Source organism: Protopterus annectens, chromosome 14.part0 (assembly GCF_019279795.1).
Source record: "Protopterus annectens isolate FY-2018-M chromosome 14.part0, PAN1.0, whole genome shotgun sequence".
Taxonomy (NCBI): domain Eukaryota; kingdom Metazoa; phylum Chordata; order Ceratodontiformes; family Protopteridae; genus Protopterus; species Protopterus annectens.
The window spans coordinates 130970759-130997003 of NC_056748.1; the positions used below are offsets into that span (position 1 = coordinate 130970759).

At 42.2% G+C, this 26245-nt stretch overlaps 1 protein-coding gene across 5 annotated transcripts in view; it reads right to left on the reverse strand.

Annotated features, from left to right (window-relative positions):
* Window positions 1–26245, reverse strand: part of ZDHHC6 (zinc finger DHHC-type palmitoyltransferase 6) — a 762509-nt gene that overhangs the window by 92836 nt on the left and 643428 nt on the right. For 4 of the 5 annotated variants that reach the window (XM_044055851.1, XM_044055847.1, XM_044055848.1 and 1 more), the window contains one exon: window positions 25684–25725. The exons of the other annotated variant lie outside the window; for it this stretch is intronic. In XM_044055851.1, the coding sequence (XP_043911786.1) occupies window positions 25684–25725 (42 nt within the window). The remainder of the gene's footprint in view (window positions 1–25683; window positions 25726–26245) is intronic. 5 annotated transcript variants of the gene reach the window in all.

Here is a 26245-nt window from a genome sequence, read left to right on the forward strand (position 1 = left end):
ATCTGGAGCAAACTTATACTAAAGGGACTTCAATTAAGTCTGCTGCTTCACTATTCATGGTTGTTGATATCTGTATAAATAAAAAGAAGTTATGTACTCACCATCTGTGCTGTCCATTTTCATTCCTCCTCAACGAATAGGTTCAGATCTGATCCTCACATCTGAGCCGGCCACTTTCTAAAGATAGGATCTGAATCACAAGCTCCTCCTTTACCCATAATGCCCCTGACCACTACAATACCTCAGATTGAGTTTGCTGCTATTATATACCTTATACTCGTACAATACAATAACAGTGCAATGACAGGAAAGTAATAGCTTACAGATCAGGAGCTCAAATAGGAACTGTGGTTCTTAACACTTCCTTTAGGTCTCTTCCAAGGACAGGGGAAGGGGGGGGGAGTTGAGGAAGAATGAAAATTGACAACACAGATGGATCATTATGTGGAGCACATAACTTCTTTATCTGATGTTGTCATTTTCATTTGTTACTCGATGAAAGGGACACAGTCCCCAGCTACAGTAACCTTGGATGGTCCTCATGGAAGGATGTTCCATAACACAGTGGAACCAAAGGCAGCTCTATTTCTAGAAATAATGTCCAATTTGTAATGTGTAATAAAGATATGAGTATCAGACCAAGTGGCAGCTGCACAAATATCAATACAAGCTCTAGCCCAAAAGGCTGCCGATGTAGACATTGACCTGGTTGAATGTGCTTTCGGTTGTTTCGGTAAGGAAATACCTTTCAAGGAACAAATATAGGAAATACAATCTATTATCCATTTAGCCAATGTAATTTTAGAAACTGGTCTTCCCAATCTTTTACTACTAAAAGAGAGAAACAGTTGATCAGTTTTTCTAAATTATTTGGTCTTGTCCAGGAAAAAAATGAAGCTGCCTATGTACATCAAGAAGATGAAAGGTATATTCACTTTTATTTTCAAATATGGGTAAGAAAACTGGCAAATTGATGACCTGGCTGATAATGCTTTCAGAGGCAATTTTTGTTAGGAAAAAGATTTGTGCATAAAGTAACCCTGTCTTTGTGAAATATCAAATACAACAGTTTGGAAGGCAATTCTTGGAGTTCAGATACTCATCTTGCAGAAGTTAGTTACCAAAAAAAAAAAAAAAGTTTTCCAAGAAAGAAACTTGAGATCCACTGTAGCTGATGGTTCAAAGGGGAGAGAGTACCAAGCTTTGCAAAACCATAGTGAGGTCCCAAGGTGGATTAGGGTCCTTTACTGGAGGTCTAAGTAAGAAGGTACCCTTAAGAAAGGCCTTGTATATTTTGGATGATGCTAAAGGAGAAGCATTATCCTCGATGTGATAGTTCAAGATGGCTGCTAACTGAACATTGATAGTGGAAAATTTTGCTCCATTCTGGAAAATCAAGGCAAGGAAATCTAGACCAGCTGGAAGCAGAGCAGTAAAGAGATCTAATTCTCCCTGATAAACCCAAAGGGAAAAAAATCCTTTCCATTTACTTTTGGAAATTTTCCTCATTGAAGGTTTATGAGAAAAGATGACAATTTTTTTGAACTGGGGAGGAAAGCCTGGAATACTTAGCCATCATTGGAGTTGGAAAAACCATACAGTCAACTTCAGGCCTGCAATATCCAGGTGAACTTGCCCTGATGGGTGAGACAGTAGGTCTGGACTGAGGTCCAGCATCCAAGGAGGACGTACTAAATGAGACCAAAGGAAGGGGAACCACACTCGTCAAGAAGGGGGCAATGAGGATTACTGAGTTCTTCAACCGAAGTGCTTTCTGAAGAAACTTGGGGATGAGAGGGAAGGGAGCATAAACATAAAGGAGACCAGAGGGCCAAAGATGGACTACAGCATCTCTCGTGACTGTTCCCTAGGTGGGATAAGAGCAAAGAACTTGCTGCATTTACTGTTTAGTGGAGAAGCAAATAGGTTGCAGCCAGGCTGACCCCATTTGTGGAAGATCAAATTTGCCACTGATTGGTTAAGAGGCCACCTGTGAGGCACGAGGAAGGTCCTGCTAAGCATGTCTGCTAGAGTGTTGGGTTTTCCTGGTATGTCCATTGCTACAAGAAAGCAGTTGGATGAAATCACCCTTTGCCATATTCTCACTACCTCTTGACACAGGGGATAGGATATGGTTCCCTCGTTTGTTGATATTCCACACTACTGACAAAATGTCTGTTTGTATTACAATAGTCCCTAGAGGAAGAAAGTTCTGGAAGGTCTGCAACACTGCTCTCATCTCTAGGACACTGATATGCAAAAACTGGTCCCTTGAGGGGCCAACATGCCTTGTACAGTCTGTCCCAAGTAATTCCCCCCACCCCAACTGGGAGGTGTCAGCGGTCAAAGTGATGCTGAGGGGAGGAAGGATAAATGGATGACCTTGATCAATCTCCTTGGAGTAGCTCAACCAAAGAAGAGACTTTCTGCACACGAGACAATTTTATCCGGGGAATCAAGGGATAACAATGAAGAGACCACTGCACCACCAGGGTCCACTGGAGAATTCTCACATGTAAGTGAGCAGTGGGAATTAGAGTTATAGTAGCAGCCACTGACTCTAGAGCTTTGAGGATCAGTCCTGCAGGGGAGTAGGAATGGAAAGAATCTGTTTGATGTGTGTTTTCAATGTAAGAATTCTGTTTTGCGGCAGAACAGCTAGATAACTGACTGTGTCCAAGTGATCCCCTACAAAATCTACTACTTGAACTGATAGAATATGAGATTTGTGCATGTTGATGGTGATTCCCAGCGAGAGTGACATCGGAAGTAAATAATCTCTGGCTTTTATTAGTAGATGCCTGGTTGGTGCGGTAAAGAGCTAGTCATCTAAATAGGGAAACACTCTGAATCCAAGCAGCCTCAGGCAAGCTGCTACCACTGCCATGCATTTTGTGAATACCCTGAAGGCAGTGGTGAGACCAAAAGGCAGGGCTCTGAACTAATATTTACTGGCCCCTAGACAGAAGTGTAGATACCTTCAAGAGCACCTATTCATCTTGATGTGATAGTCTGTGTCTTGAAGATAAATTCAGCACATTCATTCATCCTTCTAAAGAAGAGGTAGACTGGACTGAACTGTGGCCATCCAGAATTTGGAATTTTTTACAAACTGGTTCAAACAGCTTAGATCCAAAATACGTCTCAGGTCCCCTGTCTTTTTTGGCACTAAAGAACCTTGAGTAAATTCCAGATCCTATTTGGTCTGGTGGGACCTTCTGAATGACTCTTTTGTCTATCACCTTTGTAATCTCTTGAATTGCTAGTTCCTCTGACTGGATGGATCAGGGAGAAATTTTAATTGAATCTGCAAAAAGGAATGAAATATCTTCTGGATATGATTTTTTGCACCCAAAGGTCATTTATGTTACTTATTTTATATTTGTTTACCGGGATAGTCCAACTGGACATGTCCTTTTTCAGCGGAGGCCCAGGGAGAAAAGCTCCAGTTATAGCAAGTAAACATACCTAATAAGAATAAAGTAAAACATAGCAATAAATGGAGTAATACAAGACATCAAATGCCAAAAACTTAAATGAGATTAAATACAAATCAATACAAGGAGGAGAAAAGCTGACATACCAAATAAGAATAAAGAAAAACATAGTAATAAATGGAGTAATACAAGACATCAAAGATGAAAAACTTAAATATGATTAAAAACAAATCAATACAAGACACGTGACAGTAGTATATACAATGTGTTATGCCAACTAGCAGTATATATTCCATTAGTAAATTAGAGGAATTTTATGCAGGGATGTGGAGTAGAGAGAGCCAGGAGTAGAATGAGACTGTGGTGTAAGATCCCATAGTGTACTTCCATTGAATTTAGTCATCAGTGGAAGAATGTGGTAGGTCACATTGTGATGTTAAAAATAATCATAGTTTCCGTGTATTACATTAGGCAGGAAAAGTTGAGAGTATTTTTGATGGCTAGCCAGGCATCTTGGTGCAAGAATAAGCACTTCCTGACTAACTCTAGAAATGGACAGTTGAGCAACCATTCAGTAACAGTGGAATGATCTGGCTGAGAAGGAATCTCGAGATTCTTGGTTCTGTGGACCCCCTCTGCCACGTGGGAGACATCTACCACTGTAGTTATTTCCCTCCTCTGCCTCTGGGGGAAAATTCCCTGCATGACTCCTGGAAAGGACCTTGAGATTTCTTGAACCACATTTTCTTATTGCCATGTTGGTTCCTGGAAAAGGGTCTCTGCGAGGGAAAAAAGCAAATTCCAATGGCAGACAAGGTCTTTCCATCCTGTTCACTGTGGGACAGTGTGTCTTTTACTGTTGGCCCAAACAAGGATGATCCATAAAAAGGAACACTGATGAATGACGCCTTGAAGGGTCCTGCAAAATCACACAATCGTATCCAGGCACATCTCCTTATGGATATGCTTGAAACAGCCGCGCTCCAGGTACCTTCCATGGCATGCAAGATCAAGATTAGAGGGCCACTTGCAAGGAAAAGGACTTCTGTTCCTCTGCAGACATGGACCTTCGGGCAGAATTAGACAGCCCTATTATCAAGTTCCTCTGTCATCTGCTGAAATGTGCCAGGTAGTTCAGCGATCACAGGGAAAATGCCACTGATGCATACACTCACTTCCCAAACTTATCCAAAGCCCTAGACTCTCTGTTAGGAGGGTGGACAGTGGAGCTTTGCTTGGCAAGCTCCTTTTTGGTGGCTGCAGCAACAACCATGGCATCTACAGGAATCCCTTTTCTCCAGTACTTTCTATCAGCAGGGGCACTTAATATTTTGTCGGGTCATTTTGGAATAGGTTCCATGCAGTTCAGTTCCTTCCATGTCCTGCAGGAGACAAAATCTATAAACTCATCTGCAGGAGGGTGGGGTAACCCAAGATGCAGATGGGCCAGACCCGAAGTCTTCCAAAAACACCAATTCCTCCAGGGAAGAGGTTTGGGAAGACAAACCACCTTTTGGTGAAGGATCTCTAAGATGTCTCCAAATGAGACATTTTCAGGTGGACATCTAGGGGACCTTTCCCCTCATCAAAGTTGGTATCTTCTCTGAAGGATTCCTGTGGACAGTCCAAGTTGTTCCTCTTGCATATCCTCTTCCTAGGGAACTCCTCAGTGGGATGTTCCAAAGAGGTATCAAAAGAGACTGGGAGCTCCCTGGCCGGATCTGCTAGGAAGCTCTTCTGGGCTGGCTGTCTCTGAGGTGTTAGATGTGAAGGCTAGGACACAGGATCCAGAGGAGGAGTATGGTACAGATCCGAAGAAGGGAGAGTCAACACTACTCTGAGGTGGTGGAGAGGGTTTTCTCTCAACCCAACGGCAGAGGGGCCCAGAGAGGCTGAGGACAATCCCACCGGAGCAGACAACCTCGAGCCACACCAACCCCCAGCTCAAAAGGTGGATGAGATATCAAGAGCCGAAGCTCAGAGGGAAAGCAATGGCACAGAAAACTTCAGAGTTGAAGTCAGCCACTTGGATAAGATGTCAATGATTCATTGCCGAGAGCCGTTGGTTTCTGATAGTGTCTGAGCAGATTGTGTCAGGGAAGTAGCCCAAGTTGAGGCTGAAATAACTTTCGGTTCAACTCCCAGGGCTCTCAGATCCAAGGACTCTAAAAGAGGTAGTATGATCACAGAAGGAGCAATTACGAGTTGAAAGGATAGTTGGTGGCTCACGGATCAGTCGGGAGACCGAGTAGGCAAACCTCCACCTGGATCTGTATTCTGAGGAATTTCCTATCCACCTCCACTTTGGAAAGACTATGGGAAGACCTAACAGAAGAGGATGTGGAAAGTGGCCTTGAGGAATTTTTAGGTGTTTCCTGCAAAAACTGACCCTCAGTCTCAGAGACAATGGGTCTTGAGAGAACCTGGGAGCACAGGGCCTAAGAGATGAACAGTACACTGTGCTGGATCCAAAGTTTTTGGATTCAAGACTTTATAAACCTTTTTGGGAGGTTCTACAGTAGGCACAGAAAGAAGTGGAAACCAATTAGGAGAGCACTTATGGTGCTCCCTGGGGGTCCTTCAAATTTTGGGAAGGGGGTTGAGCTCTTGAAGAAGTGCCTGAAGATGAAGCTGAAGTGGGAAGGAAGACTTTTAGTATTAGTTTTCTCCTCCTATTGCTAATTCCCCTCGCATTGAAGGCTGCACATATGAAACAAGATGTGTCCAGATGTGTTGGACCCGAACAATGAACTCACTTCCCTGTGGGCATTAGAATTGGGGATCTTATGCCCAAAGGAAGTGCATTTCTTAAATGCAGTAGGCTTATCAGCCATACTGGAAAAACACCAAAGTCTAAAAGAAAAAGACAGACTTTTAAACTATTTTTAGAGAGAGGAACAGATAGAAGGTACTGTTGGACAGAAGAAGAAACTACCAATGATGGCATCACAGGAATATACCTAAAAGTATAGAAGGAAGAAGAAAAAGGAATGGACTACCAACAATGGTAGTAAAAAAGTTTACAGAAAATTTGGTAGAGAGGTTATAGAAGGTAAGGAGGGGTAAATTAAATACTAAGCAAAGAAAAGACTGTCAAAAAGCTAAAAGAGAAAATGGAAATTTTCACTCACAACACCTCAAAGGAGCTCAAGAAATTGCAATCCTGAACATCTTTAAGAGCGGCAAACGAGATCTGAGGTATTGTAGTGGTCAGAGGCCTTATGGGTAAAGGAGGAGCTTGAGATTTTGATTCTACAATCTTTAGAAAGCGGCCAAGTCAGATCTGAAGATCGGATCCAAACCCATTCATTGAGGAACGAATTAAAATGATAACATCAGATCTAGTGTTTCTTTTAATATATCTGTGGTCTGAAGAAGTCCTAGTGACAAAAGCTTGCAGGAATAAATTTATGAGAAGAAGCCATTGTTTGTTAATTTGTCGTTTTTAATGTTCTCTATTTTTAATTTGTTTAGCTATCTTTTGTATTGCCAAATGCTAGTGGGTAATCTTACTGTTATCAAATGCTGATAAGAAACATCTCCGTTACCATATACTGTCCAGCCAGCATGTGAAAAATCAGCAAAACTCAACTAATACAATCATCATAATTCTTTCATTTCTTTATACAATAAATTAGCATTTTCTGTGTCAACCTGGTATCAGCAGGATTACTGGTCAGTTAGTTTAAACCTATTAACATTACATTACATTGAAAATGAACAGACTTGGACTACTCAGATGTCTGGTTATCTTCTACTTCTCCTTTTGGCTGCTTCCATTAGGGGTCACCACAGCTAATCATTGGTCCCAGAACGAGTGGCAGTAGAGTTTTACAGTGTCAAGTTGCCAGCCTGGCATCCAACCTTTCTAAGAAGGTGCAGACATGTGCAGACCCAGACCTAGGGCCAATTTAGAATGTTCAATCCACTTGCATCATGCCTTGGGAATGTGGGAGGAAACTGGCCCACCCGGAGGAAACGTGCAGACATGGAGGACATGCAGACTCCGCACAGAAGGCACCCTCAGCCAAGAATCAAACCAGAGAACCTTTTGCTGTACAACAATGCTAGCTGCTGCACCAATGTGCTGCCCAGAGGTCTGGTTACACAACAAGCTAAATGCTTCACTTTGTACAATTTCTAACTTACATTTAACAACAGATTCCCATTCTACAACTACAACCTTTCAGTGAATGAACACTTCTTAAAATCACCTTTAAAAATGTTTATTTATCAGCTATGTCTTTTCTATCCATCTTTCTTTTCCTTTAAACTTGTGTCCATTCCCTGTTCCATCTGTCATTTTAGTCCTACAATAACAGCTTACTGCACTGATATTATCTTTCTTTAAAGCTCAAACAACTCCAACCTCTAATGCATTTTACTTGCACTCTTTTAGCAACCTTCAACCTCTCTTCTGCTAAAATACATCCAAAACTATAAACAGCAGTCAAGATGAAACGTCAGCAACATCATCTCTTGAAAAAGGGTCCTTAAAAGACAGCCCAACATTGTTTACTTTATCCACTGCTTGTAGTTTTCAGGACCTCCAGATTCTCTCGCTTTGAATCACCTTTAAAATTAACTCAACACTAAATCAGCCCTTGGATTACTCTAGTAGAGCGGTCTTCTCCCAGGTTGCCAAAGATATAGCTTCTTGTCACTCCATGCAGGCCGGATTGAATGAATGAATGAAACTGTATTCAAATGTGTTAAGAGAAGAAAAGATAACACATTACCAATTTATGTCTACCACATCACCACAAAGGTCGCTACCAAAGAGTCATTTCACAGGAACATGAGGGAACAATCATATAAGTACAGAAAAAGTAGCAGCTTCTCCTGCAAGGCCTCTGCCACTTCAGGAAGCATATTGGCAGATACACTGGGTGCAGAGAGGAAACTCAAACAGCAACATTTTGCATTGCTTGTTTCTCTCATCCAGAGAGAAACAATGAAATCTACAAAGAACATAGACAATGATGCGCCAAGAAGACTTCCCCTATGTCTAGCAATATAGTCCAGATTACCTAAAGCAGTAGTAGAATGACTTTAGGACAGGCTTGCTCCAGGAATTCTGGGCAGATTACCTCATCTTTTAGTAAAGCTCTTTCTGCATCAGGACTTAACACTTCTAAAATAAAGTTAAGTGAACTGCTGTCCAGACTGCTCTGGTCCCTGTAAATGACTTTTTAAGCTGAAGCAAACTTGCAGAACTGGTCTTCATTTGTCCAAAGTGGACCCTGGCTAGGAAAAGCACATCCAGAACAGCCTACTTCAAAGGAGAAAGATAAAATGATGCAATCCAGTGCAGTTACATCCCTGAACATGCTGTTCTATCCATGGTGCAGTCAAACTTGTACCAGACTATAGAAAGCATTTTCTTCCCCTGATTCACTGATCCCAAAATCAGGGAGCTGTCAACTTTCCAGGGCCTAATCCACATGAGAGAACTGAGAAAGATATGACAGAAAAGCAAGGGGACCTAGGATTAGGGGAGAATGGTACAGCCAACTATTCCTAATGCCATTATAAGGTGGCTTGAGCTCAGCCAACACAACAAGAAAAAAACATGAATTGCACTTCTACTGCCAAACAGAGCTATGGTATCACTCACTACAGGCCAACCGGGGGTGTTGAGCAGGGGTCAGACTGTGCTTCCTTAAGGTTGCACTCCTAAAGCTGTGAAGAGAACTTCCACCATGCTTCTATCTAACATTGGGATTCCCATGGCCCCACCTGATGTGGGAGGATTAATCTTAGTCTCCACTTCTGGTCAGAAAGCTTTACTTGACTTCAGGATGGTGGGGGTGGATAGACTTCCTGATCCAAGTTTAATCACTCAATTTTTTCTGGGGGACTCATGGGTTCACTCCATGCAAGCTGGCTGGCTGCACTCATGCATTAGATACTCAAGAGGAGGAAGGCTGTTAATGTCAAAGAATGCAATCTCTTCCAAGCTGAATTTTAGAGGTCCATTCCTCCTGCTCACTCAATGACACTAAAGTGTGAGCTCACTCCCGTCAGTTGTAGAAAAGCACATGACACATGAAGAATCCAAAGCCATCTTCAACTAGCTTTGTGAACTGAGGCTCCAACCAATGTCTAGTCTGATGTCCTACCTTCTCACCTGTATGACCACGGTCTGAGATCAACAAGACCATTCATACAGGTCCTTGCAATGGCCACCCTCCAAGGATGCCATTTTCTATGATGTAATGTAGCCCTAAAGCTTCTTTTACTTTCTCCTGTGAGTAGCAAGAAAATTCTACTGTACTTGTGGGCTGGTCTTCACATTATGTACCTCTTTCTAGGCAATACAATCAGTGCCAGTGAGGATTCAGGCTTGCAATCTGGCTACAGGAAAACGTCAACATTTTTCCAAAATTAGTTTCTGGACCCAAAGATTCTTCAGTAGCATATGAGGTTAAACATCCCAATTTCCAAAAAGAGTAGGAGAAAATAAGTGAAGAGTGCAACCTTGGAGTGCTTTCCTAGAAAAGGAAAGTCTAACACTTAACCACTGTGGAGGGCCTTACAAATCAAATCTATGCATTATTCCATCTTTCTTCTTTCCTCTCCATGTCATCAGACATACCTCTTCATTAATAAACTGCCGTATGCCAATGACTCCTATACTATTTGTTCCTAACTCCTCAAATTCTTACCCAACTTGCCCACCGTGTTACCTGACTCAGAGACTGGTCCTTTTAAAATCCTTCACCAAGCCTTTGTATCTCACTTTCTCCACCACTCAGGCATTTTAAACCTTTACACACTATTATATGATACATTTCTCCAGGGAGTTATAATGCTAACTCATCACCTGCTGTGACAGTAGGATGTAGCGGAAACCAAATTCAGAATACCTTTCCTCCTGTGGTTTTCATGGCTATCAGTTCTAAAACTACTTACAGCATGATTTCTATCACCTTTTCTCTCAGTCTCTCTCTCTTACCCCACATAACCTATGAAGTAAATTTTTCCAACTGAAGAACTGGTAGGATGAAATTCTCAATCATAATCACTCTACATTTTTCAAATACTTAAAAAAAATAATTTTCCTTTAAACCTGTGTCTATTGAGTAGTGCATACCAACAAATGAAAAGTTATGTACCTACCATAACGTTCCATGTTAGTTGTCTTCTTCTCGCCTTCTTTCTTGCTGGATGGGTTCGGAGCCGATCCTCGGCTCTGACTCGGCCTATACTAAAGCTCGAGAGCTAATTTTACTGGCTCAAGGCAACCCTATATCCCATGATGCTAGGCGCTAACTACCCAGATCTCATTTGGTAGCTGAGAACATAGCAATTTTAGCCTCCCAACCCAAAGGAGAGAAAGAGAAGGGGAAAAACTCCCCATGTGCCACTACCTGAAGCTATAGCTACCCAAGGATAACCACTTTAGGCTTCAAATTGTGTAAGGTGAAGACCCTGACAAGAAAAGGGAAATCCTTTCAGTCTATCCAGGCTAGGGGGATGGCGGGTGGGACGCAAGAAAGAAGGCGAGAAGAAGACAACTAACATGGAACGTTATGATAGGTACATAACTTCTCAATGTTAAGTTGTCAATCTCGCCTTCATTCGTGCTGGATGGGACTGCGTCCCTAGCACCTTCATCCCGGGTCATCGGAACAGGCTCTTGAGAACGGTGGAACCAAAATTTGCCCTGTTTCTGGAGGCCATGTCTAATTTGTAGTGTGTAATAAGGGTATGAGGAGAGGCCCATGTGGCTGCTGCACAAATAGTATCTATTGGCAATCTAGCTTGAAAGGCTGTTGATGTAGCTAAAGCTCTGGTTGAATGGGCTCTTGGCTTAGAAGGTAATTCTTTACCTCTGAGTTGATAGATGCAGGTAATCACAGAGGACAGCCATCTAGACAAGGTTACTTTGGATACCGGAAGGCCCTTTCTACCTTCCGCATAGGACAGAAAAAGCTGATCAGATTTCCTAGTTTGTTTAGTTCTGTCCGGATAGTAACGGAGCTGACAATGAACGTCCAGATAATGCAGTTTTTGCTCCGCCCTGTTAGAATAATTAGGGAAGAAAACTGGAAGATCGATAGGTTGATTTAAATTTGCCTGAGAAGCCACCTTGGGCAAAAAAGACGGGTTAGTTCTGAGAGAAACTCTGTCTTTGTGGAAAACTAGATAAGGAGGACGAATGCAAAGGGCATGGAGTTCTGATACTCTCCTAGCAGAAGTTATGGCAACTAGGAAGAGAGTTTTCCAAGAGAGCAACTTTAAAGAACAGGAAGCCGCAGGTTCAAAGGGAGGAAGAATCAAGGATGTTAAAATCAAATTCAAATCCCACTGTGGTGGGGGGTTTGAGTAAAAAGATACCCTTAAGGAAGGCTTTACAAAGCTTGTGGGACATGATGCTGGAGTCCGATAGGCCTATGTGAAAATTTGAAATGGCCGCCAACTGAACCTTTACTGTGGAGGATGAAGAGCCTGAATGACAAATTTCAGCTAGGAAATCTAGAACTGATTGTATAGGAGCAGTGAAGGGATCTATATTCCTAGCCCTTGCACAGAAGGAAAAACGCTTCCATTTACTAGTATAAATCCTTCTGGTAGAGGACTTAAGGGAAGCTACAATAATATCACGGACAGAATTGGAAATCAGGGGAAGCCTGGCTAGGGATGGAAGTGGAGCAACCAAGCTGTGAGGTTGAGAGATTGGAGGGATTGGTGCAGCCGCCCTGACTGGTGGGCCAAAAGATCTGGCACTGGGTCCAGATGACAAGGCTGTTCCAAAAGGTAACGATGCAGGAATGGGAACCATATCTGTCGAGGCCAATAAGGGGCAATGACGATCATCCTGGCTCTCAAGGCGGTAGCTTTCTGAATCAGCCGAGTGATTAATGGAAAGGGGGGAAAAGCGTATAGAAGTCCCTGAGGCCAATCGTGGACTAGAGCATCTCTGGGGGGATGGCCTGGAAGGGGAAAGAGAGTGAAAAAGTCGAGGCACTTGCTGTTCTGAGGTGTTGCAAAAAGATCGCAGCAAGGAAGACCCCACTTCTGAAAAATCTCCTCCGTTACTGATTGCTTGAGAGACCACTCGTGTGGCATGAGAACAGCTCTGCTCAACCTGTCCGCTATGATGTTGGACTTCCCGGGGATATGCGTTGCTATCAGAAACCGCTGAGAAGAGATCGCCCATTGCCAAAGTCTGAGTGCCTCTCGACACAGGGGATAGGACTTGGTTCCGCCCTGCTTGTTGATATACCACACTACGGACATATTGTCCGTCTGAATTGCAATAAACCCTAAGGGAAGAGAGTCTTGGAGGGCTTGCAACGCCAAAAGCACTGCTCTCATCTCCAGGACATTTATGTGCAGGTGGCATTCGAAAGGTTGCCATGTGCCCTGGACTGTCCTGCCCTGAAAATGCCCCCCCCCACCCGATCAGGGAGGCGTCCATTGTGACCGTGACGACTGGAGGGGAAGGAACGAATGGTCTGCCCTGAAGGACTTGAGGGGAGACCATCCACCAAGACAGATGTTTCTTGCAAGATAGAGTTATTATGATGTTGTGTGTCAAAGGAAGCTGTTGGAAGGACCACTGGGAGAAGAGCATCCACTGAAGGAGCCGCATGTGAAAGCGAGCAAGGGGAAGTAGTGTGATGGCCGCCATGAGACCTAACACTTTTAGAACAAACCTGGCCTGGATTCTTTTGCTCTGAAGGAGGATATGAACATGATTTCGAATATCTAAAACTCTTTGCTCGGTTAATTTTGCTGAGAGCTGTATGTTGTCCAAGGTGGCGCCTATGAAGGTAATAGACTAATAAGGCGACAAGGCAGACTTTTCAAAATTTATGGAGATACCTAGCCCTTTGCAAGTTTGAATGGTGTAATATCTGGCAAGAAGAAGCTGATGCCTGGTGGTGGCAGTAAGGAGCCAGTCGTCTAGATACGGAAACACCTGGAATCCTTGACGTCTCAGATGAGCCGTAACCACTGCCATGCATTTGGTGAACACTCGGGGGGCTGTAGTGAGACCAAAGGGCAGGGCCCTGAACTGGTAGTGACTGGCCCCCAGCCGGAAGCGGAGAAACCTCCTGGAGCGCCTGTGCATCTTGATGTGATAGTATGCATCCTGAAGGTCCACTGAGCACATCCGATCGTCCTGACCCAGAAAGGGTAGAATGGACTGTAGAGTGACCATCCGGAACTTCGTTCTTTTTACAGACTTGTTTAGTCTGCTGAGATCCAATATTGGCCTCCAGTCCCCTGTCTTTTTTGGTACCAAAAAGAACTTGGAGTAGATTCCAGATCCTAGTTGGTCTGCTGGGACTGGCTGGATGGCTCTTTTTGTTAGCAGTTTTGATACTTCTAGTACTGCTTGTTCCCTTAGACTGGGTGGAACGTCTGGGAGGAGCCCTTTTGGCCGAGTTGGAGTGTGGATAAAGGGAATTTTTTAACCTTCGGATATAATAGACTGTACCCATTTGTCTTGTGTGAGAGAAAGCCAGGCTTCTGGGTACAGCGATAACCTTCCCCTGACTGCCTCTGAAGGTGGACAGTCGGGCAGCTTCTCAGGGATGCTGGAAGGGTTTGTCAGAGAGAGACTCTCTGTTACCCTGATTCTGCGGACCTCCTCTGCCTCTAGGGCGGCGTCTGTTGTTGTCGTTCCCCCCCCCCCCGCCTCTCGGGGGGAACTGACCTCTTGCGTCATGCGTGACTCCCTGTGATTTACGGAACCACATTTTTCCACCCTTTTGACCCTTAGGATATGGTCTAGACGGGGTTGAAAAACGGACTCCCACGGCAGAGAGAGTCTTGCCATCTTGTTCGCATCTGGTCAAAGTATCCTTCACTTGAGGTCCAAACAACGCCGAACCATCAAAGGGGGAGTTAGTGAAGGACGCCTTGAAGGGCCTGCGAAGTTGCAAATCCGCATCCAGGCATGACGCCTTAAAGCCACGCCTGTGCCTGCGGCTCTACTCGCTCCATCGGCTGCATAGGAAATAAGCCGCATAGAGGAGTTGACAATGGAATTTAGGGTTCCTAGCTGGGAGTTGATTTTGTCCTGAGACCCCGCAGCTGCTGGATCCTGTAGGGTATCAGCCATTTCTTTGAGAATGTCTCTTTGAAGGCGGGTGAAATGGCACAAGTAATTCAGCGACCGCATGGCGAAGGTCACTGAAGAGAACATCCACTTGCCGTACCTATCCATAGTCCTAGATTCCTTATTAGGAGGATGGATAGGCACTGAAGGATTGGCCAGTTCCTTCTTAGTGGCTGCAGCCACCACCATGGCATCAACTGGGACACCCTTAGTTAAAAATTGTTTATCTGACGGGGCTGTGATAAATTTGGAAGGCCTCCATGGGGTGGGTTCCATCGTATCAGGGGCCGTCCACGCCTTCCGTGCCACCACTTCCATGAGGGGGTCAAAAGGTGGAGACACCCAGGAGGTGGAAGGGCGAGAACCAAACGCCTCCAGGTAAAACCGACTCATCCTCGGAAGGATTGAGGGTAGACCAGTTCCCCCTCTGCTTGAGGATTTCAAGGATGTCAGAAAAGGAGACATCCTCAGAGGGGGACCCTTCCGACTCATCCAAGTCGGTATCAGATGTGATGGACTCAGGGGAGTCCACATGCTTCCTCTTACATGTCCTCTTTCGAGGGGGTTCACCTGACGGATCAGGAGAAGCCTCATAAGAGGAGGATATTCCCAATGGGGAAACCTGAGGCGTTGGATCTCTACAGTCGGGAATGAGAGAGTGGGTAGAGACCGCAGCAGGCACTACAGTGGGAGGAGCAGATGGAGCTGACCGTGGAGCAGGCACTGGGGCCAGTACACTCCTCATGACCTCGAAGGCGCCCCTATCAGGCAGGACAGAGGGCTCCCGCTCTGAAGAAATAGGAATCCCAGCCGGCACCGAGAGGGACGGCTCCGAAGCCGATGTCAGGGCCGAAGTCACCAGCGCTGACGTTCCGAGAGGGAGAACGGGGTCGGACAAGGGTCTGATGCCACTCGCCGCCTCGGAGCCGATGAGGAAGTCCAAGCACCCGGATCCCTCCAAGGATGGGACCATGGAAGAGACCGGAGCAGACAACGGAGCCGAAGGGGGAGGTATTGGCTCCGATGTCTCGACGGTCACGGCTCCGAACTCAGGGGCAGAGTCGGAGGAGGAATCGAAGATGGTATGGGTAAAGCCACTGTCTGCTGAGATGGGCTATGAAGCATTTGGGCCAGTGCCTGAGACTTTAGGAGTCTGCTAACCACCCTCTCGAGGTCATGGTCCGAAAGCCTGGAAGACCGAGAGGAATGGCTCCGCTCCGAGAGTAAAGGCGATCTCGGAGCCGAGTGAATGGACTCCAGGGACGGAGACCTAGATCTTTTGCAGGTGGAAGATGGCACCGAGACTAGTGGTGTCGATGGAGCCAAAGACACGTCGGCTCCGACCGGAGCCGATGCAGAAGACTGCGACATAGCCGTATCGGCTCCAGCCGGAGCCGATCGTGACGCAGTAGGTGAGCCACCAGCCGAAGGCTTGGAGCACGGAGGCGACGGTTTGGATGGCTTCGAAGGTTTCCCCGGCAAGGACTTAGCCGGGGAACCTTCGGGCTTTAATAAGCCCCTCAAAATTAACTTATTCCTGCGCTCCTGCAGGACTCTTGGACTGAACGCATGACAAACAGAACAAGAGTCCTGCAGGTGCAGGGGTCCCAGGCAATATACGCCAGAAGTGTGACCGTCTGTCAGTGACATTTTCTGACAGCACGAGTCACACTTCTTGAAGCCTGAGACTTTAATGTCTTTAGACATTAAGCTGTCAAGGGAAGAAAAAAATCTTCCTTAGAAAGTTAAAACACACACACACAGTAAAATTAAAGGTTAACAAAACCAAACACACACCTAACTGTCCCAAAAAAAGGGAACAGGAAAAAAACGGAAAGGGCCTAAGGCCTAACCTTAACAGGGGAGGGATATAACTTTTGGGATTAGGGATTAACAAAAATGGGAACCCAACGGAAGTGGTATACTAAGGTACTAGTCTATTTTTAAAATAAAAGGGAAAAATCCTAAGAAAGGAGTAGAAAAATTTGAAATTTTTCACTGACCTGTGGAGCCGGTAAAAAAAGCACCTCGCTAGCGAAAGCGGCAAATGAGATCTGGGTAGTTAGCGCCTAGCATCATGGGATATAGGGTTGCCTCAAGCCGGTAAAATTAGCTCTCGAGCTTTAGTATAGGCCGAGTCGGAGCCGAGGATCGGCTCCGAACACATCCAGCAAGAATGAAGGTGAGATTGACAACTTAACATCTACCATTAACTGCACACTACTTAGCAAATATATCTCTATCCAAGTCTTAATTATAAGAGGTTCATAGCTAAGTACTAGGCTAGTTGCCATTGTGTACCATTTTATGCCTAACCAAATTCCCTTGATGAGAATCAAACCTTGTACCTTTGGTGTGAGGTAAACACCTTAACCATTATACCAAACCCACCCAGTCAGCAACTAAATTACAATTATTTACAGACATGAACTGACAAAGTCTCACTAACTAGATGCAAGTTAATCACCAAATTCAGTTTTCTAATTAATAACTGGGCAACTGTCAACCTTGTAGTTAACATAAATCTAAAGTAAAGTGACAGTCAGTATTTAACCAGTAACCCACTAGTATATCAACTTTTCAGACACTTGAGCATACTACTGCATTACGTCATAATGCTGAAAATTGAATACTGACAGCAGCAGTAGCTGGTTGTCAACCCATGCCCATCTACGAGGACTGCCGTTTGCTGTTTTGGGTCTTCGCTATTTGGTGATCAACGTTTAGTTATTCGATTAACTAAACATTCAATCATGTAATATAGACCCTCCAAGTATTACATGGTTAGCCAGTAGCCTAGTTAACAGAAAGCAGTTATCAACCTTACAGCAGCCAAACCCTAATAAGGAATATTCCAGTTATCAGACTTGAAGCAGTAAAATTCTAGTTACTACATATTAATCAGTAACCCTTTATTCACTATAAACAATCACATATCTAATGTGAAACCCTCTAGTCAAGTTATCAGGTTAGATATAAGTAATCTTCAAGTTAACAGACACTTGCTGAACAATTTTCTCTTCACAGATCTAATCTCAGAAGTTCTGGCTTAAAGTTAACCATACTAATCAGCAAACTTCTAAAGCTAAATTGCAAGCTGACACCATCAGACTACCAGATAACTAGTAAATAATTTCCTCAACTACTCAAGATAATCAAAAGTCTTGCAATCATCAAAGAAAAGCCTTTCAAACAACAGTAAACAGCAACTATCTAGACAAAAAGAATTAGCCAGCAATCATGTCATTGCAAACTGTCAAATAAGGTATTCCAAACAACCAAATGAATGACCCGCAACTTTCTTCTACAAAGTGAAATTCCACAAACTTCAAGCATAAAAAGCAAAAGCAAAGGCATGCATCAGCCATTTATCTGATAAATTCCTGGTTTTGAATGCTGTCAACTCGGATTTTAACTCTATAAACATATTTTCCTGGATATGTGGATATTACAAGGGCAACAACTTCACTAAAACTGTGTCATTTGCCAATTCAATATGCATGAGCGCAGATTACAATCTTCTCTCTCAGCATAATGTAATCTAGCCTAAAAAGCTACTTCCAAGATGAAACTACTCATATTGGACACCTTCTTTATTCATTTTTCTTTGTGTTCACCTATCTTCGCTACCACAGCTTTCTTGCAAGATGTTGGTACTCCCCCCACACCCTTTTAAAATACTGCAAAACAAAACTTTCCAAATCCTTATCACTATCTTTTATCTTCCAAATTTCCAAAGGAATATCATCTGTTCCTGGAGACCTCCTTGTTGACTGATTCATAACATCACTGTTTATATCTCATCTCTTCCTATCTTAGCTATGGTGGCTGTGTTACCCAAAGAAGGTAAATATCCCTCAGATCCAACTTCAAATAGACCCATTACAACTTTAAACCATTACTACAAATTGTTTATGTCTGTATACTAGCTAAAAGGATAGCAAAGGTGCTACAAACGTTAATTGATGCAGATCAATGTGGATTTATGGAGGGGAAGGCACCCATCTGAGAACATTAGTAGAACAATGATGATCCAGAAGGAAGCAGAGTACAAATTATTGCTGGTGGATCTTGATGAATAGAAAGCACACAATAAAGTGAAACTGGGAGTTGGAGTAGGGTAACAACACTGTTAATAAGGACATATGAAGGGTCAGAGGCAAGAATTATGGAGGGATGGGTCCTCTCTGAGAAACTGTGTTTGGACAGTGGAATCTGGCAGGTGTGTCCTGTTTCCCCACTATTTGTCTTTTTGCCCATCTTCTATCACTAATGATTCCCCTCTAGCAATCAGTATTACACCAATTTCCTTTGTCCCTGAAATATTTAATGTTCAAGCTGAAGTTTTCTTTATCAAACTGACATACACATTTCTATCCAACTGAGTCTCCTATGACACTGCTTTTTGCACCCTACACTTCCTAGTATATTTGTTTTTTGTCTATACCAGTAAAGCCATTTGCATTTCATGTTAATATCGGCAGAGTAGCCATTATGATAAAAGGCTAATACTCCCACCTGTTACACATAACAGTTCTTTTGGGTGTATGTTTCCAATGTTTAGCTTACATGCACTAATGTTTGGCAGGCCAATTTCTCATGTAACAGCTTCTTCTCATCTCTGTTTGTTGAACCTATGTCACATTTTCAACACTTTTTGCCAAAACATATATTTTGAGAGTCCCCATCCTTGCAACAAACACACAAATCTATGTACATTTTTTAAAATTCTTTACTCCTTCAGATAGCATCAGCTGCTCCAAATCAATAGCTGCATCCACAGGCATGGCCTAGTCTAAAATTAAGGCTACTCCTGCTAAAGCACATATCACAGTGTGTTCCCACTTACACTGATTGCTATCTGTTCCTGTCATATTTATTCTACTCAAATATGTGAAAAACAGCTTGCATGCTTTTCAGTACATATTAAACTTTAGCCCTAAGAAAAGCTGCAAATGCTACTGTTTGATAAACTAAATTGTGCTTTGTCATATTAAATGTATGAAAGTACTAAGGCTGCTAAGAAAGCAACTACCTGTATAACTTTTACACGTCTCAGTTTCTAACCAGTTATTTTTTACTGAACTACTTGCCAATGTACCTTTCGTACAAATTACAGTGTAACTTGTACATTTCACTCAACACACTGTTCAGAACACTCATGACTGCTTGCACCAGAAGACAACTGTCTTCAAGTAGAAGCAGTTGGCAATAAAAATAACAGCTAGTATCTTTGAAAATGCATGACAGAACCTTTGCAAATGTTACCCAGAACATACTGTTCAGGCCTCTCAAGATTAAGTGCATGCACCTGTAGACTTCTTGTCTCAAACTGAAAGCAGCTGCTAATGGGAAAATAACTCGGGTAATGACTTTGTAAATGCAAGGCAGAACTTCCATTTTCCCATTCCTTTCATTATTTTGTCTTTTTGCCAAGCCTATCTGATTAAAGAAACACCTGTCAATAGCTTAAACTAATGATATCAGTTTACACCTCCACTTTTGTAAAGCAGGGAATTATCATCCTAATTATACATTATAATATGATTACTAAACATTTACACCCCCACTCCAGCAGTCCAAGATTAAAACATTAAATTACTTTTAGCCTGCTTCTTTCCAACCTTTCTTGCATCATTGCAGTACAAAACCTGGGCAGAAATCAGAAAATATATGTTAATATATTTAATAAATACAGCAGTTACTAATAAAACTACTCCACCTCACATTTAAAATACCCTTGACTGCACACTAAACAAAACTGCTTTGCAACACACAATGTACATAATTAAATTGTTAAGCAAACATTAATAAGAGTAAAAACTGTTTTACTTATAATTACTTCTTCAGTCCCATCTATGTTCTTTTAAACATTAATAACAAAGTGGGGTTTTATGCTTTTACAGGTCATACGCTGATTTTTTTAAGACAGTCAGCAAAATCCAATAGTCCTCGGTCACTTCTTGCAAAGCCACATTTCATGTCTAATAATGTATGTAATGACACTGATGATTTATAGTCTCTCATTTATTCATTAATTTCACAATGCTGCTCATCTTCCTGATCATCTCCATTTCCCCAAAACAGTCTCTAGTTCAAGTCCAAGTAACTCCTGAAGTATACCTGATTCTTCTACTCAGCATCTGTGCTTCTTTCATCATTCAATCACTTATCTTTGGAGCAAAAGAAAATGTTTCACTGGCAGAGTCTCTCTATGAACCTTGTTACTGTCAGAAGAATGAGAAGCAGAATCTCCTTCTGCTAGTTGGCTCACTCTTTGTTGGCTAAACCTTTTTTTTCTCTTTCCTTAACATCTTCAGCATCCAAAAATGTTGCTGATCCCACAAGAAAATCATTCTGTAGACAGCTGCATGCAGCAGCTTGAATGTCACACATGCATGTCAACATTCCCAGAGTGCTGGGATAAATTTGCTTCTCTTTGGCCTGGTATACAGTGAATAATCATTTTCTACAAACACTCTGCGATTCCCAGTGTTAAAATGGTTCCCTTTTGCCACCATTTTGACAAGAGTTATTCTTTCTGCTGCTATGACTACACCTAATACAGGTCTTGGCTACTTTCTCATGACCATACTGGGTGCACACACACTGTGCCCTTTCAGTTAATGAACCCCGCTGTGGAACAGCAACCCATTTCCTTATCTGCGCTTTCATAAAATGAATGAAGTCTGTTCCTTCCATTTTCTCTGGTACAAAAGAAAATCTCAGTTTTTCTGCGAGTGGTGTGTCTTCTAACTCTACTATTTTTTGAAACAGCTCTTTTTGAGAGGGCCTGATGTTGAGACAACCTTTACTTCATTTCAACCTCTGATTTTTGTGGGTCTACCAGTTCATCTGAGTTATTTGACTAGATACAGATCAGAGTACATTTGTTTTACTTTTTTATTTAAATTACTGGAAGCCATCTTATGGCAAGTCTAACAGAGTTCTTAGAGTTATATGTGTGAATACTGATTAATAACATATTAAGTAAATAAATATAGGGATGATGCCCAAGCGCTAAATTAAGGGGATATTGCAGTTCCCTTGTCTGAAAGAGGTCTAAGAGAAGTCTTGGTTAATTACCTGCCAGTAATGTAGCCTTGCTCCTGCTTATGGAATTAAAATTGAAGAACAGCCCTGAGGTACCTATACAGTATAATACATTCCATACTGAAGGCATCGCAGGTACACTACAGGGAAAGAACAGCCCTGAGGTACCTATAGAGTATAATACATTCTATACTGAAGGCATCGCAGGTACACTACAGGGAAAGAACAGTCCTGAGGTACCTATAGAGTATAATACAGTCTAAACTAAAGGCATTGCAGGTACACTACAGTGAAGTCTAGTCAAATAAGCCTGATTATTTTTTTATGACAACTCACAAAATCATTACAAAACAGCCACCCAACGAACGTAGTTTATTTGGAAAAAACAGCTGCTTCTGTGTTCCACTGCTCAGAACACTAATTAACACCTTAACAGACAAGTAGGGCAGCTTAAGGATAGGCTGACATGTATGCTGCATACAGAGAAGTGATACCTCGGTGATCAACTGTGTTGTCTGCACAAAAATAAAAATAAATGTTTTGTGGCAAGAATGCCAAAGCTGCATATGCACTCATAATTTGCAACAAATGTGTTTTCTAAAGCAGTAAGAAATGTACTTTATAGCCCCACTGGTCACAACAAACCCACTTTACTTCTCCATGTACAAGCAGTTGAACTGATCTTCCCTGTGCAGTATGGGCTCACATCTCTACTAAGCAAAGCACAAAACTGAAAAATATTTTCTAAGTATACAAACATTTTAAACAGACTGTTTTTTTCTCAAGACTATTTGAACAGTACTGTATGCCGTAACAATGGAGAGAGAGGTGCCGATTTAAAACTCAACAACCACTGAAAAAAAACACTTTTAAACTGCTGGTTTAAAACATCACAGTGCCTCACATGTTAAGATATCTGATTCACAGCTCTGGAATCTACTATTTAGTCCTAAGCTTTGAATCTGTGTGGAGACTGCATGTTCCCCCTGCATCATGGGTTTCTTTATGACCCCACCACCCATATTCCAAAAATTTACTGTCTGAATGGCTGCTTTAAACTGTTCATGTAGTTTGTGGCTCAGTTCATAGCTGAAAAGGCTCAGTGAGGAATCAATTCACCTACCCCATTAACAACCAAATAAATAGATGAACAAGGGTTAAAGTCACAGCACCACCATAAAATGTATAATTAAACTGTTGGAATTTTCTCTGAGATAGGCTTGGTTTTACACATGTAAACTACGAGGACCGTGAAAGGCATAATTAACTCTGGAGTATGCAACAAAACCAGGAAACCTTCCAGGCAAATTAGTTCAGTCTCACAGAAAATAAAAATATTAGTCTCTTCATCTAACCTTGTGCCAAAGAACTTGCATAAGAACATAATGTCTACATATCAATTTACTATATAAACAATGTGTCCACCATTTCAAAAGTCGTAAAAAAATAATGCCCCGAACAATAAAAAAGTGTATGCTTCAGACTTCTGCATCCAAAAATCATGTGTTCTTCCACATTAGACTGAGGGCAGCATACCCCTAGTTTCAGATGAATTTAGGTTGGTCTTGTGAAAACTCTGATTCTAAATACTGTGAAATGGACTATCTGGAAGGGCATTTCAGTGAACCTAAATAATTACGTTTAAGTTAGATCAACAGAAGGCTGTATAACCTCACTCAAGTACAACAGCCTCAGAGACTGCCCCATCATGGAGCAAGGGATGCAATCGGCAGTGATCATTTAGGAGTTGCATAAATTACCTTAAAACTATTCCAGTCCCTTTTCAAGATATCTAATTTAAAAATAAAAAAATCCCATCTTAGAAATAGCAGATAATGACAGCACAATCTAAAACTTAAATGTTGATCAAGTCCGCTTTTGAATCCATCTGTCCAGGGATATACCACAAATTTCCAGCACAACACAGCCAACATGACCGTAAGACAGATCTGATACTATCAGGAAATGACAACAAACTCTGACATGCCAAAGGTAAATTTTAAAGCAAGGTACCAGGTGCTAGCAGCAGCCTTCCACTTAAAGAACAGGTGATCAACAGCACTTTTACAATCAGATGCAGTCACCAAATATCATTCAACAATTTTCCAATTAACAATTATACCACCAAATCCAATAACAGTCATCAAATGCTGCTCAAAAATGTTCATGTCATAAAGGCTCCTCCATAAACTCTGTCACACACAGGTAGTAACCTACACCACCTCTGACACTCATTTGCTCTACGTGTAATATTAGCTGAACAAAAACACTTCTTAAAGCACTGGGATCAAGCAGTTAACAGATACTAATCTATGATATTTCTTATTGTCAAAGAGCTAAACTGTGCCCTTGCAGTAACCACACAAGCAGAGTCCAACTTCCAGAACAAAAATACTGTAGTTATACCAGAACAAGTTCATAATCTCCATGCTGATGTCATACATTATCTGGCGCACCACAGCACATTTTAAGTAATGATTACCCTTTATTTCCACACTTTTTGAAATATCTACCACCCATAACTTGGTCTAAAAAAGCAGAGGGAAAAACAGATAATGTCATGCTAAGAATGTGACATGTCGCCACACCAGTAAATGTAATGGCCACTCAGAAAAAAAGACAGACTGGGTTAGCATACCCTGCAATGTTTAATGGAAGTAATTCACTTGCTTTCTAACAGTTAACAAAACAACAACAACAATAACCTCTGTAACATCAATTGTAAATATCAACAAAAAACATCATCCTTAGGACACACTCTGATGGCAAAGTGTAAAGACGCCCAATTGGAAGAGCCACCACTGACCAGAGTTCAGGAATATGCCATGGTCAGTGGTATGCTGTCTTACCCAAGGTAAGGCGGGTTGGCTCTTAACATCAATTTCACGACTTCTTGGAAGGAATAAGCTAAAAAATAAAGGGGAAAGTAATATGGCAGCAAATCCTGCAAGTAAAATACAAAGCATGTGTGACGTGCACTAAAAGCATTGCACATTGCACAGCCAAGGTAGGAAATGTGGTCAGCCACCAATTAAAATGAATGCCTTGTGGTTCTAAAGCACCATTAACCATAAATGTCACTATCCAGTCCATTCCACAGTGGAAAGACTCCTCTCCTAAAGGAACTGGGGAGGGATGCATGCAACAGACTGGGTTATATTTGGGAATGACTGCAAAGGAGCAACAGGGGTCTCTGGGAATGTGATTGTGTAGAGTCTGTAGAAGTCTCAACTGACTGGTAATAGCTGCCTGCAGATGGGGAGTACAGGAATGTGCATCTACTATCCTCAATGAATTCAGCACAGTATGTGTAAATGATCTGTTATGGGTGTCAAAAAAACTGTCAGATTACAGGGCTTTCATGCAGTCCAAATTCAGCTTGTGTTTTCAGGACAACAAATTATTACTGCATAAGCATCTTAAATATGTACAAATAACTATAATTACCCATGAGCAGTAGTATCCCTGGGCTAGGTAACTTATCATACACTGTGAAGAACAGAGTTAATTTCCACTTACCCAACAGCTGCAGTTCCCTGCTAAAAACACAATGTCAGTCAGTGAATCAGGCTGTTAACGTCCTCCCCTAACAAAATGAAGACCAGGTGAGGTTTTCACCTTTCCAAGAGCTAAATGCATTAGTTCCATGAAGCCAGCCAATAAGCCACATATTATGCAGAAAGCCTTGTTAGCCATACATCACCAAAGCCAGTCACAATGCACTTAAGAAGCAGCATTTAGGAAAATTAAACAGTAATAAAAACTGGGAATGCGTACTGTACTGCTCCATTCTGCGTCATGTTCACATTTTACATCATTTGCAAGTTATCAGAGGACACTGTATCATCCATCCATAGCTAATTTCTTTCAGGGGAGAAACATCAAGTCCTAGTGAACAGTTCGGCCTAACGTTAACCTTTCCAGCACCCTCCCTAACCTCAAAAATATACACTAAGGACAGGAGTTAACAAAAGAGGAAAAGGCAAGAAATGTTGATTAATCCATTAAAAAACTTCAGTTATTAACTGCTATGCATATAGTTATTTTCTACCAAAAGAATAGCTACATTTAAAAGCTAGAGTACATCACCCTCTGCCGTACGTAAGCTGTACTTACACTTCTTACTCTCTTGTCAGCTTTCTGCTTTAGTTGTTCGATCTGTGAATATGACAGATGAGTGTCAAAATACAATGCAATAAAAATAAAAAACGATAATGATTGCTTAGCCCTTACTGAAACATGCAAGCTCATGAGCAAATAGCAATGACTCTGCAAGCTCGTTTCATTAAACCTGAACGTAATGCATACAAATGGAATACAAATGCATGTCTGCACACAAGAGACTAAAACATTTGTCCAGCTGAACCTTACTTCTAGCTGGACAGCTAAAGGCCAGTTTGGACAAAAAATAAATATTTCCTTCCTGAAGTGTAGCTGAACCAGTTGGAGATACCTTCCACTTACTGACAATTTAGCAGGATAAAGGATATGTTTTTTGTACTAGACATACCCTTGCTACACCTTACAGCTTCTGGATGACTTCTCCAGCTGCACTTGTTTAGTGAACAAGGCGGTGCATATATGTAGTTTGAGTCTGCCCTGGCAAAATCCAGTTCTGCAGGACACCTCGTAAGACAAGCAGCTAGCAGCGGAGAATGAAACCACTCACTGCTGTTAA